The sequence below is a fragment of the Brassica napus genome, unplaced genomic scaffold, assembly GCF_020379485.1.
Source record: "Brassica napus cultivar Da-Ae unplaced genomic scaffold, Da-Ae ScsIHWf_2439;HRSCAF=3150, whole genome shotgun sequence".
Classification (NCBI taxonomy): Eukaryota; Viridiplantae; Streptophyta; class Magnoliopsida; order Brassicales; family Brassicaceae; genus Brassica; species Brassica napus.
In genome coordinates, this window is record NW_026015775.1 from 1 (window position 1) to 16,187 (window position 16,187).

The 16,187-nt window shown below is 30.1% G+C and overlaps 3 protein-coding genes across 3 annotated transcripts; 2 read left to right on the plus strand and 1 right to left on the minus strand.

Annotated features, from left to right (window-relative positions):
• Nucleotides 1–177: 177 nt before the first annotated feature.
• On the plus strand, nt 178–1,150 carry LOC125601103 (transcription initiation factor TFIID subunit 7-like; the record flags this gene model as incomplete). Its single annotated transcript, XM_048773469.1, is given in 6 exon segments — nt 178–262; nt 264–286; nt 289–308; nt 411–530; nt 623–688; nt 764–1,150. Coding segments are annotated over 6 exon segments (503 nt in total), but the record flags the coding sequence as incomplete, so codon positions are not given.
• Nucleotides 1,151–1,936: 786 nt separating this feature from the next.
• Nucleotides 1,937–4,518, plus strand: LOC106350975 (F-box/kelch-repeat protein At1g55270). The gene is made up of 2 exons (XM_013790797.3): nt 1,937–2,787; nt 2,930–4,518. The coding sequence occupies exons 1-2, from the start codon at nt 2,722–2,724 to the stop codon at nt 4,169–4,171; spliced, it is 1,308 nt and encodes a 435-aa protein (XP_013646251.1). The 5' UTR covers nt 1,937–2,721; the 3' UTR covers nt 4,172–4,518.
• Nucleotides 4,519–11,901: 7,383 nt separating this feature from the next.
• Nucleotides 11,902–13,433, minus strand: LOC125574900 (non-specific lipid transfer protein GPI-anchored 6-like). The gene is made up of 3 exons (XM_048773470.1): nt 12,982–13,433; nt 12,328–12,432; nt 11,902–12,153 (listed from the first exon to the last, which is right to left on the minus strand). The coding sequence occupies exons 1-3, from the start codon at nt 13,316–13,318 to the stop codon at nt 12,005–12,007; spliced, it is 591 nt and encodes a 196-aa protein (XP_048629427.1). The 5' UTR covers nt 13,319–13,433; the 3' UTR covers nt 11,902–12,004.
• Nucleotides 13,434–16,187: the final 2,754 nt, after the last annotated feature.

Sequence of the window (16,187 nt, forward strand, 5' to 3'; positions counted from 1 at the left end):
GAAAAATCAATTTAGTAGCATCTCCTGGTGGTACTTGATATTGTGGTTATGTGTAAATTCAATGTTTTATCAAAGAGGTCTGAAAGACATTCCTGTTGAATCTTACTAGAGATCTACTTAGCATTGTCTATGAATCAACTTGTTGTTAAGGGTTTGTGTGACTTTGTGTGTTGGCAGAGGATGGGAGAAGCGGGACGTTTATGATTGGAAACGAAGAGTTCCCGGCTTCTCTTCTGGATCTTCCTGCTGTTGTTGAGTCTTTAAACTTATGATGATTCTGCTTTAGTCAAACTGCTGACATTGGCCAGGTAAGATTAGATCATTGTGCACTAGTCTGCTATATGTGTTTGGTGTTAACCTTCTGATTAAAAGGCAATATGATGAATGCTTTTATGGTTTGGTTTAACTAGATGATCATGGTTAGGGAGCCAGGTGATCCCACGCCTAATACAGTTGAGTACAGACATGGTCTAACTCCTCCTATGAAGGATGCTCGTAAGAGAAGATTTCGCCGAGAGCCTGACCTTAATGTAATTTTGCAGTTGTTAACACATGTTTTCGCCATTACTAGATCGGTTTCTTCTTTTTGAATTAAACAATGTTGAATGTCATAACGTTGCAGCCGGAGCTTGTACAGCGCGTTGAGAGGGACTTGCTGAACATCTTGAGTGGCAGAACAATCGAAAACGTAAATTTGCTTTTTAAATTCTGATGATTGGTTAATTGAATTCGATTTCAATATACAATAACTCTCTGTGTGTAGGGAAATGAGCAGCAAGAGGAAACAGTTGCGAACGAGAATGCAAATAAGAATGTCTCTTCCTCTTCACCTGCTACACCTGTTGAAAAGCCTGAAGAAGCTGCTGAGACAAGGACTAATAATAATAATAATACTCCAGCGGAAGCTGAGCAGGAGAGAAGTGAATCAGAAGATTCTGATGATTCTATGTGAAAGGTTATGTATGTAGTGAATGAACATCGGGAAAGCTTTAGGATATGCGTGTAACGTTTGAGAAACGAACCTAGCAAGGATAGTGTATGTCAACTGTCAAGAGTTTTGCCGTCATGTTTACCACTTTTATCATTTATTGGTTCATATTCAGAACATTGTTCCGGTCTGGTCATAATAACTTTTATTAGTTTGTTGGTTCTTACTGCTGAGCCATCAGCATCATAAGGAACGGTTGTGCGCCTGCGTATACCAACACTTGCATCTTCATTTTGCTTATCTAAAATAAATTTGTGCCTGAAAAATAGATGTACATAAAAGATATAAATTGTCACAAAAAAAAAACATAAAAGATATAAGTAAACAAGAGTTACATACATACATCATACTAAATTGATGTGTATATGTTTGTAGTTTAATAGTAACTACATAGTTTGAAGATTAGTTTGTGTTTTCAATCTTGTTTTTTGTTTTCATAAGTAGCAAAATGTATAATTATAGGTTGGTAATTTGATTCTTTTATAATCTATGTACTATTATTGACTTTTGACCTAATGTTCTTGTGATCTTTCTCACATACTCGCATACCAACAACGGATATGAATTTTACTGTATGGCATACCAAGTCAGTTTGTTTTCTCAAGGGTTTAGTGGGATGTCATTGTCAAAAAAGTGGGCAAGCCACGACTATGATTAAAAGTAAAAATTAGAGAGACAAATGTGATCATAGGGTAAGGTTTAATATCATAACTTACTAACTACCATTATTTTTATGAAATGCGATCATAACTTACTAACTACACCATTATGTTTATGAGATTTGATCAAATTTGCTTTAATGCATTAGTATACAAACATAATTAAAGTGGTATTGAAAAATAGTTTCTTAAAGTTATAACTCTTACCAGTTGGCATCATTGGTCCATTGACATGCATACTTGTGCCTGAGACATAATTTTTTATGTTTCTATAAAATTTTCAGATCTTTGTTTGGCTCAAAATAATTAATCATTCAAAAATAGCATAGTGGTTTTATTCTACGTAAGGTTTGGTTCAAAAGGATGGGCTAAAGTGTGAATAACGATGCCATTTTTGTTAGGTTAACCATACTTGTTAACACTTATATTAGCTGCATGTGTGTGACTTCTCTTTAAACAGTACTGATATCTAATATCTTGTCCGTATGTCTGTGTCCTAATATCTTGTCCGTATGTCTGTGTCCCTATTTGCATGGACATAGTATGCAATGTTGAATACATACACTTAACTCGAAAATAACATTTAAATGTCAATTACTAATGTGGAGTATAGACATTGTTTTGTATGTATAATTCTAATGTAGATGTCACATCCCATATGACAAAACCGTCCCCTTTTAAATAGTTTTGATGGAGTAGTTGAACAAATTGACGTATAATTCTAGTGTATTTGTATTAGAATTTTAATAGAAAAATCGGTAGATACTATATTAGTCCAATTAGTTTTCCAATTATAATCCAAGCATACATTGTTGATTTGCTATAACAAAATGTGTATGAATAAAATTTATATTTATATATTTTACATAGTTTATAAAACATACAATGGTGGTTTTTACACATTGTTGACTAAAAAAACAACAACAAATCTTGCACCTTTTTGACTATTCAGTATCTCCATTAAGTGGAAGGTAGCTCACTTTCTTCGAGTCAGAGATTTGACCATTAGCTTTCTTCATCAAAATTCTCGAGGATCTGTGTCTCTTAATGAGCTTTTGGGTTTAGAAGAAGAAGATGGATCTATCTTCTCAACGACAATCCTCAAATGGGTCAAGAGGTTTTCGCCTTCAAGCTCCATTGGTAAGTAAGCTCCCCTTCCTTCACAAGTTACTATTTCGGGAAATCTCTGGACTTGTTCTAACATGCTCTGTTTTCAACTTACTTCAAAATTCTTTCCTTTTATAGTAACCTTAGCTCAAATCAGTACTCTTTACTCCTTCAGGTGGACTCTGTTTCTTGCTACTGCAGAGTAGATTCAAGTCTCAGAACCGTTGTAGAAGCAAGAAAGTTCGTTCCTGGCTCAAAACTCTGTATCCAACCCAACATCAACCCCAACGCTCATCGTCCTAGCAAGAACTCTAATAGAGAGAGAACAAGAATCCAACCCCCGCTTCTCCCTGGCCTCCCAGACGACCTAGCCGTCGCTTGCCTCATCCGCGTCCCACGTGCGGACCACAGAAAACTCAGACTCGTCTGCAAGAGCTGGCACAGGCTTGCCTCTGGGAACTTCTTCTACTCGGAGAGGAAGTTACTTGGGAGGTCTGAAGAATGGGTTCACGTTTTCAAAAAGGACCGTGACGGGAAGATCTCTTGGAACGCGTTTGATCCCGTCACTCACCTTCCTCAGCCGCTTCCGCCTCTTCCTAGAGAGTACTCTGAAGCTGTTGGGTTTGGTTGTGCTGTTTTGAGCGGGTGTCGTCTTTACTTATTTGGTGGTAAAGATCCGCTTAGAGGATCAATGAGGAGAGTTGTTTTCTATAACGCTAGAACAAACAAGTGGCATAGGGGACCTGACATGCTTAGGAAGAGACACTTCTTTGGTTGTTGTGTTATAAACAACTGCTTGTATGTAGCGGGTGGGGAGTGCGAAGGGATTCAGAGGAGGCTACGGTCAGCTGAGGTTTATGATCCGAACAAGAACAGGTGGAGTTTCGTTGCTGATATGGGGGCATCAATGGTGCCTCTTCTCGGTGTGGTTTATGATAATAAGTGGTTTCTTAAAGGTCTTGGGTCTCAGCAACAGGTCATATGTGAAGCTTATGACCCTGAAGCTAACTCGTGGAGTTTGGTTAGTGATGGGATGGTTACTGGTTGGAGAGACCCGTGTGCTTGCCTAGACGGTCGTCTTTACGGGTTGGATTGTAGGGACGGGTGTAAACTCAGGGTGTTTGATAAATCTACGGATTCTTGGAACAAGTTTATGGATAGTAAAGTTCACTTGGGGAACTCGTGGGCTTTTGAAGCTGCGGCTCTTGTTACGCTGAACAATAAGCTTTGTATAGTCAGGAACAATATGAGCATGAGTCTGGTTGATGTAACGAATCCTGATAAGAATAGTCCTAGGCTATGGGAGAACATTGCGGTCAAAGGACAGTCCAAGAGCATTATTAGTAATATATGGTCGAGTATAGCGGGAAGAGCTGTGAAAACTCATATTGTGCATTGCCAAGTGCTTCAAGCGTGACAAATAAAACTCAACAGAATGTTGAGGATTCCAAGAAGAGAAGAAACTTTTGTTAACTGGCTCAAGAAATGTTTCAGATAAAGAGAATCTTCTTCACTGTTATCATTGACCAAATGAATCTACAGAGGCTTCAGAACTTATGTCTGGTCGAAACAGTCATACAAGAGTAAGAAGAATAAATCTCTCTCACCGTTATCATATGTTAGTTCATGATACAACAATGCATTAAAATAATATTGTCAGATTTTTTTAATTCAGTTTTTAGGTAAATTCTCTATATATTGAAGTCTATAATCTTTAATGTTATTTTAAAAATTTTAACCACATTCTACATTTTTGTTAATGTATTTCAAACTCTATTTCATGATACATAGGCATCGTTCTATTTTTTTATCTATTAATTTAGTAAAACTTCATATGCTTCCAAAATGAGTTCACAAACCACAATAAAATCGCTATTTTAGTGAAAAGGATACAACAGAGATTTCAAACCTCTCTGACCATCATCATATGTTAGTTCATGATACAACTATGAAATAAAATAATATTGTCATATTTTTTTTATTTTTTTTAAAAAATCTACGTGTTAACCCTACAAAATATTTAGTTTTTGGGTAAATGGTTAATATATAACGAAGCCTATAATCTTTAATATTATTTTAAAGTTTCTAACAACATTCTACTTTTTTATTAATGTATTCTAAACTATATTTCATGGTACATGGATATCGTTCTATATCTTTCTATTAATTTAGTAAAACTTCATATGCTCCCTAAATCAGTTGACAAACCACAATAAAATCACTATTTTACAGAAACTGAGACAACAAAGGTTCAAAACTTCTCTGACCATTATTATATGTTAGTTCATGATACAACTATGCATTAAAACAACATTTTCGTATTTTTTTAACTTTTCTCAAAATCTGTGTGTTAGCTAACCTATACAAAATATTCAGTTTTTGAGTTAATGGTTAATATACTCAAACCTATAATCATTAGTGTTGTTTTAAATTTTCTAACCACATTTTAAATTTTTTTAATGTATTATAAACTATATTTCATGGTACATACATTTTTTTAATGTATTATAAACTATATTTCATGGTACATGGGCATTGTTCAATTTTCTTATCAATTAATTTAGTAAACTTCATATTCTCCCTAAATAAGTACTCAGACCACAATAAAATTGCTATTCTAGAGAAACAGAGACAACAAAGATTCAAAATCTCTCTGACCATCATCATATATTAGTTCATGATACAACTATGCATTAAAATAATATTGTCAGATTTTTTGAATTTTTCTCAAAATCGATGTGTTAACCCCTACAAAATATTCAGTTTTTAGGTAAATGTTCTATATACTGAAGCTTATAATCTTTAATGTTATTTTAAAATTTCTAATCACATTCTACATTTTTTTTAATGCATTCCAAACCATATTTCATGGTACATGGGAATCGTTCTATTTTTTTATCTATTAATTTAGTAAAACTTCATATGCTCCCTAAATGAGTTGACAAACCACAATAAAATCGCTATTTTAGTGAAAATGATACAACAAAGGTTCCAAACCTCTCTGACCATCATCATATGTTAGTTCATGATACAACTATGCAATAAAATAATATTGTCATACTTTTTGATTTTTTTTCAAAATCTACGTGTTAACCCCTACAAAATATTGAGTTTTGGGGTAAATGATTAGTATAATGAAGCCAATAATCTTTAATATTATTTTAAATATTCTAACAACATTCTAATTTTTTATTAATGTATTCTAAACTATATTTCATGGTACATGGACATCGTTCTATTTTTTTATCTATTAATTTAGTAAAACTTCATATGCTCCCTAAATCAGTTGACTAACCACAATAAAATCGTTATTTTACAGAAACTGAGACAACAAAGGTTCAAAACCTCTATGACAATCATCATATGTTAGTTTATGATACAACTATGCATAAAACACATTTTCATATTTTTTGAATTTTTCTCAAAATATGTGTGTTAACCCCCCTACAAAATATTCAGTTTTTGAGATAATGGTTAATATACTGAAACCTATAATCTTTAGTGTTGTTTTAACATTTCTAACCACATTCTACATTTTTTAATGTATTATAAACAATATTTCATGGTACATGGGCGTCGTTCAATTTTTTTATCAATTAATTTAGTAAACTTCATATGCTCCCTAAATAAGTACTCAAACCACAATAAAATTGCTATTCCAAAGAAACAGAGACAACAAAGGTTCAAAATCTCTCTGGCCATCATCATATGTTAGTTCATGATACACCTATGGATTAAAAAAATATTGTCAGATTTTTTGGATTTTTTTTCAAAATCTTTATGTTAACCCCTACAAAATATTCAGTTTTTGAGTTAACAGTTAATATATTGAAGCCTATAATCTTTAATGTTATTTTAAAATTTCTAACCACATTCTACATTTTTGTTAATGTATTCTAAACTATATTTCATGGTACATGGACATCGTTCTATTTTTATCAATTAATTTAGTAAAAATTCGTATGCTCTCTAAATATGTAAACAAACCACAATAAAATTGCTATTCTAGAGAAACGTAGACAACAAAGATTCAAAACCTCTCTGACCATCATCATATGTTAGTTCATGATACAACTATGCAATAAAACAATATTGTCATATTTTTTGTAAAATTTCTCAAAATCTATGTGTTAACCCCTACAAAATATTCAGTTTTTGAGTAAATAGTTAATATAATGAATCTTATATTCTTTAATGTTATTTTAAAATTTCTAACCATATTCTACATTTTTGTTAATGTATTCTAAACTATTTTTCATGGTACATGGGCATTGTTCATTTTTTTATTAATTAATTTAGTAAAACTTCATATGATCTCTAAATAAGTACGCAAACCACAATAAAATTGTTATTCTAGAGAAACAGAGATAACAAATGTTCAAAAGCTCTCTTACCGTCATCATATGTTAGTTCATGATACACCTATGCATTAAAACAACATTGTTAGATTTTTTGAATTTTTCTCAAAATCTATGTGTTAACCCCTACAAAATATTCAGTTTTTGAGTTAATGGTTAATATATTAAAGCCTATAATCTTTAATGTTATTATAAAAAGTTTAACCACATTTTACATTTTTGTTAATGTATTCTAAACTATATTTTCTGGTACATGGACATCGTTCTATTTTTATCAATTAATTTAGTAAAATTTCATATGTTCTCTAAATAAGTAAACAAACCACAATAAAATTGTTATTCTAGAGAAACGGAGACAACAAAAGTTCAAAACGCTTTGACCATCATCATATGTTAGTTCATGATACAACTATCCAATGAAACAATATTGTCATTTTTTTAAGAAATTTTCTTAAAATCTATGTTTTAACCCCTACAAAATGTTCAATTTTTGAGTAAATGCTTAATATAATGAATCCTATAATCTTTAATGTTATTTTGAAATTTCTAACCACATTATATATTTTTTAAATATATTATAAACTATATTTTATGGTACATTGACAGTGTTCAATTTTTTTTATCAATTAATTTAGTAAACTTCATATGCTCCATAAATAAGTACTCAAACCACAATAAAATTGCTATTCTAGAGATACAGAGACAACAAAGATTCAAAATCTCTCTGACCATCATCATATGTTTGTTCATGATACAACTATGCATTAAAACAACATTGTTAGATTTTTTGAATTTTTCTCAAAATCTATGTGTTAACCCCTACAAAATATTCAGTTTTTGGGTAAATGTTCTATATACTGAAGACTATAATCTTTAATGTTATTTTAAAATTTCTAACCACATTCTACATTTTTGTTAATGTATTCTAAACTGTATTTCATGGTACATGGACATCGTTCAATTTTTTATCTATTAATTTAGTAAAACTTCATATGCTCCCTAAATTAGTTGACAAACCACAATAAAATCGCTATTCTAGTGAAACTGATACAACAAAGGTTCCAAACCGCTCTGGCCATCATCATATGTTAGTTCTGATACAACTATGCAATAAAATAATATTGTCATATTTTTTAAATTTTTTAAAAAATCTATGTGTTAACCCCTACAAAATATGAACCTACAAAATATTCATATTTTGTGTAAATGGTAAATGGAATGAAGCCTATAATCTTTAATGTTATTTTAATATTTTTAATCACATTCTACATTTTTGTTAATGTATTCTAAACCATATTTCATGGAACATGGGCATCTTTCTATTTTTTTATCTATTAATTTATTAAAATTTTGTATGCTCCCTAAATGAGCTGACAAACCACAATAAAATCGCTATTTTAGTGAAAATGATATAACAAAGGTTTCAAACCTCTCTGACCATCATCAAATTTTTGTACATGATACAACTATGCAATTAAATAATATTTTCATATTTTTGGAATTTTTTCTCAAAGTATACTTATTAACCCCACATAATATTCAAATTTTGGTTAAATGGTTAATATACTGAAACCTATAATCTTTAGTGTTGTTTTAAAATTTCTAACCATATTCTACATTTTTGTTAAATTATTCTAAACTATATATCATCGTATATGGGCATCGTTATATTTTTTTATCAATTAGTTTAGTAAAACTTCATATGCTCTCTAAATAAGTACATAAACCACAATAAAATTGTTATTCTAGAGAAACGAAGACAACAAAGTTTCAAAACCTTTCTGACCATCATCATATGTTAGTTTATGATACAACTATGTAACAAAACAATATTTTCATATTTTAAAAAATTTCTTAAAATCTATGTGTTAACCCCTACAACATATTCAGTTTTTGAGTAAATGGTTAATACTTAATATAATGAATCTTATAATCTTAAATGTTATTTTAAAATTTCGAAATTCTACATTTTTGTTAATGTTTTCTAAACTATATTTCATGGTACATGGACATTGTTCAATTTGTTTATCAATTAATTTAGTAAAACTTCATATGCTCCCTAAATAAGTACACAAACCATAATAAAATTGATATTCTAGAAAAAAGGATACAACAAAGATTCTAAACCTCTCTAACCATCATCATATTTTTGTTCATGATACAACTATGTAATAAATTAAAATTTTCATGTTTTTTTGAATTTTTCTCAAAATCTATGTGTTAATCCCTACAGAATATTCAAATTTTGGGTAAATGGTTAATATACTGAAACCTATAATATTTAGTGTTGTTTTAAAATTTCTAACCACATTCTACATTTTTGTTAATGTATTCTAAACTATATTTCATGGTACATGGGTATCGTTCTATTCTTTTTACAATTAATTTAGTAAAATTTCATATTCTCCCTAAATAAGTACACAAAGTACAATAAAATTGCTATTCTAGAGAAAATGAGACAACAAAGGTTCAAAACCGCTTTCACCATTATCATATGTTAGTTCATGATACAACTATGCAATAAAATAATTTTGTCATATTTTTTTTAAATATTCTCAAAATCTATGTGTTAATCCCTACAAAATATTCAGTTTTTGAGTAAATGGTTAACATAATAAATCCTATAATCTTTAATGATATTTTGAAATTTCTAACCACATTTTTTCATTTTTGTTAATGTATTCTAAACTATATTTCATGGTACATAGGCATCGTTATATTTTTTATCAATTAATTTAGTAAAATTTCATATGCTCCCTAAATAAGTACACAAACCACAATAAAATTGCTATTCTAGAGAAACGGAGACAACAAAGGTTCAAAACCTCTCTGACCATCATCATATGTTAGTTCATGTTACAACAATGCATTAAAACAATATTGTCAGATTTTTTGATTTTTTTTCAAAATCTATATGTGTTACCCCTACAAAATATTCAGTTTTTGGGTAAATGCTCTATATACTAAAGCCTAAAATCTTTAATGTTGTTTTAAAATTTCTAACTACATTCTACATTTTTGTTAATGTATTCTAAACCATATTTCATGGTACATGGGCATCGTTTTTTTTATCTATTAATTTAGTAAAACTTCATATGCTCCCTAAATATGTTGACAAACCATAATAAAATCACTATTTTAGTGACAAGGATATAACAAAGGTTTCAAACCTCTCTGACCATCATTATATGTTAGTTCATGATACAACTATGCAATAAAATAATATTGTCATATTTTTCTAATTTTTCTCAAATTTATGTGTTAAACACCTACAAATTATAATTTTTGGGTAAATGATTAATATAATGAAGCCTATAATCTTTAATGTTAATTTAAAGTTTCTAACCACATTCTACTTTTTTTGTTAATGTGTTCTAAACTATATTTCATGGTACATAGGCATCGTTTAAATTTTTTTCTATTAATTTTGTAAAACTTCATATGCTCCCTAAATCAGTTGATAAACCACAATAAAATCGCTATTCTACAAAAAAACGGAGACAACAAAGGTTCAAAACCTCTATTCCATAATAATATGTTAGTTCATGATACAACTATGCATTGAAAAAACATTGTCATATTTTTTTAATGTTTCTTAAAATCTATGTGTTAACCCCTACAAAATATTCAGTTTTTGAGTTAATGGTTAATATACTGAAACCTATAATTTTTAGTGTTGTTTTAAAATTTCTAACCATATTTTACATTGTTTTAATGTATTCTAAACTATATTTCATGGTACATGGGCATTGTTCAATTTTTTTATCAATTAATTTAGTAAAACTTCATATGCTCTCTAAATAAGTACACAAACCAGAATAAAATTGCTATTCTAAAGAAACGGAGACAACAAAGGTTCAAACCTCTCTAACCATCATCATATGTTAGTTCATGATATAACTAAGCAATAAAACAACATTTTCATATTTTTTAAATTTTTCTCAAAATCTATATGTTAACTCCTACAAAATATTTAGTTTTTGGAGGAAATGGTTAATATAATGAAGCCTATAATCTTTAATGTTATTTTAAAATTTCTAACCACATTCTACATTTTTTAAATGTATTCTAAACCATATTTCATGGTACATGGGCATCGTTCTATTTTTTATCTATCAATTTAGTAAAACTTCATATGCTCCCTAAATCAGTTGACAAACCACAGTAAAATCACTATTCTAGTGAAACGGAGACAACAAAGGTTACAAACCTCTCTGACCATCATCATATATAAGTTCATGATACAACTATGCAATAAAACAATATTGTCATATTTTTTGAATTTTTCTCAAAATCTATGTGTTAACCCGTACAAAATATTCAGTTTTTGGGTAAATGGTTAATATAATGAAGCATATAATCTTTAATGTTATTTAAAAATTTCTAACCACGTTATACATTTTTGTTAATGTATTTTAAACTATATTTCATGTTACATGGGCAGCGTTCTATTTTTTTATCTATTAATTTAGTAAAACTTCATATGCTCCCTAAATCAGTTGACAAACACAAATAAAATCTATTCTAGAGAAGCGGATACAACAAAGGTTCAAAAATTCTCTGACCATCATCATATATAAGTTCATGATACAACTATACATTAAGACAATATTTTCATATTTTTTTATTTTTTTTCAAAATCTATGTGTTAACCTCTATAAAATATTCAGTTTTTGGGTAAACAGTTAACATAATGAAGCCTATAATCTTTAAAGTTATTTTAAAATTTCTAACCACATTCTATATGTTTATTATTGTATTCTAAACTATATTTCATGGTACATGGGCATCGTTTTAATTTTTTATCTATTAATTTAATAAAACTTTATAAGCTTTCTAAATCAGTTGACAAACGATTATAAAGTATAAAAGATATTGAAAACAAAGTTACATTAAATAAAGGAGGAAGAGGTAAAAGAAGATATAACTAAAAGAAGATGAGAGAAAAGAGCAAATATTAAAAGCTCAACGGCCAACCAACTCTTCTTTTTCTTTCCTCCATCACTCTTGACTGATTCAGCTTTTCCTCCTCCTGCCCCATCTTTACATATATACCCACAAATAAAAACTGTAGAATCAGTTCATTTGATAATCTGTAGTTATTGACCTCCTGCCCCATCTTTATGATCATGTGATTAGCTCAAGGGTGTGCTTAATTAGATAATACTGTTGACTGAATTAATTTAAAAGAGCAAGTTTTATTAGTTTCAATTACCTTTAACATTTTGTAAAGGAGGTGCAGAGTTGGCGCTTGCTTCAAGCCTTCCTAAGCTCTCAAATTCTCTAGCCAATGTCGAGTTTGGAGATAAATGCAGAAGCGCTTCCCACAAAATGAAATGCAAACACGTTTCAGATTACAAAAAGCTAAATTTAACTTTAAATGATCACAAGTCATAACTACTTTCAATAGAAAATCGTGATTCATTATATATATAAAGAAAGTATCATTAAATAGCATCAACTATTCTGCCATTTCCATATGATATAACAACTGAAATGAATAATATTATGTAATCTAATGAAAAATAATAAAATAAACAAAATAATATTTTTTGACTAAATATAAACAAACAAAATAATATGAACGGTACATTCTCACTAAAAATTTATGTACCTATTCATAATAGTTTTTTTTTTGGTAAAACCTATTTATAATAGTTATAGTTACATATATATTACAATAAACTATTTTCATTTCCTTATGATATAACAACAAAATGAAGAATTCTTCATATAATTAACTGATATTGTACATTGTACTGTGGACTACCTGTTTATATACGTACGCGATCTCCAGGCTTAGATAAAAAGAACTAAAAAGAAAAAAAGTTCAAAGAAGAAAACTAAAAAGAAAAAGTGTGAGACTTACAAATACACTTGGTGATGTTAGGAGCCGTTATATGACAAGCGGTGGGGAGATGAGCGGCTAGGCTTGCATTAAACTTGAGGCCAAGATTAGGATCATCTTTGTCTTTGACCAATATGCAAACACACTTCTGACTCTGTGTTATAACCTGACCAAAACCTCCACAACAATCTTTTGTTGGAGCTTTTGCGTTTCCACCCACGTAGGTGAGACACGGTGAAAGTACTACCAGCTGGTTCGTGCACTCTTCTCTGTCTTGATCCAGATCTGAGCTTCCAAAACCGACCAACATGGAGGTTATCACGATGGTTATGATTAGGGATCTCGTTGATTGCTCCATGGTTCGATGTTTTGATATATATATTTTTTTGATCTTTCTCTCTGTATATATGTATCTGTTGATTGTTCACTTTTAGATAGATAGAAAGGTGTGATAGCGTCTTTATATATACGATGTAAGTGTTGATGTATTGGTTGGGTGATGAGAATTTATTACTTTTTCCCATTTATAGTTGTTGGAGTGTTAATGATTATGGCTTACCATTTTCAAAAAGAATCAAGCAATTCATTTGGGAGAGAATAAAAGAACAAAAGCAATTTATTTTATAAAGCAAGTTTCATCAGAGGCTTTGGGTTTAAAGTTTATTTTCATTGTAGTATTTTGCTTATGAAAGAGAATAAAGAGAAATTTTCATTTCAGAACCTTTGAGATGTTCATTAAAAATATGAAAGTATTTGGCATTTTTGAATTAGTTCAATTTTATCTTTGAAATTTCGATTTAGTTGTATAATTATATTATGTCATATTACTATATTTCATTGCTTAGAACCCTATTTTAAGATATTATACTAATGGGGATTAGCTAGTGGATTTCATAGCATAAATTGTTTCGTGCCATAAATACATATTTTTCCATGTTAGGGCGGAGAAAAAAAATGATCGCCAAAATCCAAATCGAACTGAGCCGAAAAACTTGAATCCAAACATATACACAAATGAGTATTGTTTTATGGTATTTTGGGTTTTGGATTTTATTCAAACCCAACATGTAACCAAATGAATGTTTGAAACACCTTTAAAAAATCAATAACTAAAAATAATCATACAGGCCCGAACTCAGTTTAAATAAGTATCTAAAATAATAAATAATCTCAACAAGTACTTAAATAAATATATAGAACACGAGTAATTTATTAAAATATTCAGTTTAAAATATATTTTTGGTATTTAATTGGTCAAATATTGAGCTTTTCATGTTTTGATAATTGTATTTGAAATTTGGTCATGAATAAGGTTTTACTTAAGTTTTAACAATGTGTTTTACTTTAAAATCTAACTAATACCAATTTGCAGATATGCAACAGTCTCTTATCTCTTTATCTTTGTTCTGTTTATGATGTCTTTGTCGGTCCCCATGTCATACAACTAAGGCATAAATGGAGGCAGCACATAAAAAAGAAACACTACTGTTAAATTTTAAAACTATACTTTCTCTATAAAGACGTCACCTAATTTCTCAGTACCGACTTCGCGTAGGATTTATTAAACATGAAAGGAAGATTGTTTGATAAAATGTTTACTATACTTTCTCTTGATGAGTTGTGTACTTCCTTCGTTGTGTACCGAATTGGTTGATAAAATGTTTACTATACTTTCTCTTGATGAGTTGTGTACTTCCTTTCATGTTTAATACTCCTACAATTTAACGGATAATTAAAAAACACGATCTAAATTGTTCTCATTCCAAATAATTGCGACTCCAACTTTTTCTTTCTCATTCTGGCATCTAGGATTGATTTGATTTGGTTCTTTTCTTTGATGATTATGTATTTTTTCCAGAAGTTCTTAGTTATGTTCTTTTTTAATTATATTTTAAGTTTAGATGTTTTATGTTGTTTTCTTTCTAGTCTCTGGAGGTAATGTTAACCTCGTCAGCTTATGGTTTTTAAAGGAGATTGTTTCTTGCCGACTTAGCTTTATACGACGTACCTACAATCCGTTAAATATAATCTTTAGATGAAAAAAAATTGTATAAGTTCAAATATGTCATATTCCCCACCTACGCACTAGCTATATTTGTTGGCCAAAAACGGAAAAAAGAAAAAGAAAAAAGGCAAAGGCTGTCTAAAGTTTTTCATTTTCGTGGACATGCAGAGGTGCAGGCGATAGGCTTATGACAACGGAAAGTGGAAGACTAGGTCCACTCGGATCACACCTAATGGGCTTTCTGATAATTAAAGTGGAAGACAAAGGCTGTATTCATGTCTCAATAGAGTGTGTTTTCTATTTTTTTTGATAATCCAGGTATCCGGACCTCTCACTTAGTCCGACTATTCCACCGTGTCCAATCGGAACTGGCGAGGAAGGTCATGGAGGCCAAACGAAAACCATATTAAATCCGCTGTGGCCATGAGGCCCATGACTCGAACTCGTGATGGCGGGCACCTCAGCCGAGATTCCTTTACCACCACACCACGTGGGTTTTCTATTTTTCCGACTTCATTGTCGTTGTTTTCTACCAACGCACCAGTTACAAACTGTCACGTTGCTGGTAGGTAAACTACGAGTCTATGACAAATCGATTGACCGTCTTTCGCTGATAAATAGTTCAATTTGTTAAACTCAAATTACGTATGAAAGGGTTAATTTTTTTGGATCAAAGCGTCTGAAAGGGTTAATAATTTGACATTGGTTGTATCAAATTATGTAAGAATGGCACAAAAAGTTTCGCTATATACAGAAAAAGGAATGGAACGAAAACTTTTTCGAAGTAAACAAGGGAGAACAAATAAAGGAAAAGCCCATAATATAACGTCTAGATGACACCGACGCCTGACAAAAAGAAAAGAAATATACAATGATGACATGAATTTATAAATGATTCAGATTCTCGAGAAGTTTCTTGTAAGTGAATATGATATAAAAAAAATTATGGACCTAATATAATAGATATGCTTAAATAAAAATTATGGTTAATTTGTTGACAAAAAAAAATTATGGTTAATTTGATATTTTTATATTTTATATCGGTGAATTCAAAACTGTACTAAAAGATTTTTATGGTGACATATATGATAAATATATAGTTATTTACAAAGGAATGTGTGTATCAGCTAAACATTATTTGTCAACTGATTTGCAAGTTATATACGGATTAGCATATATGTCATCACTACATTTATTAACAAAAAAATGACATGGTTTTTGA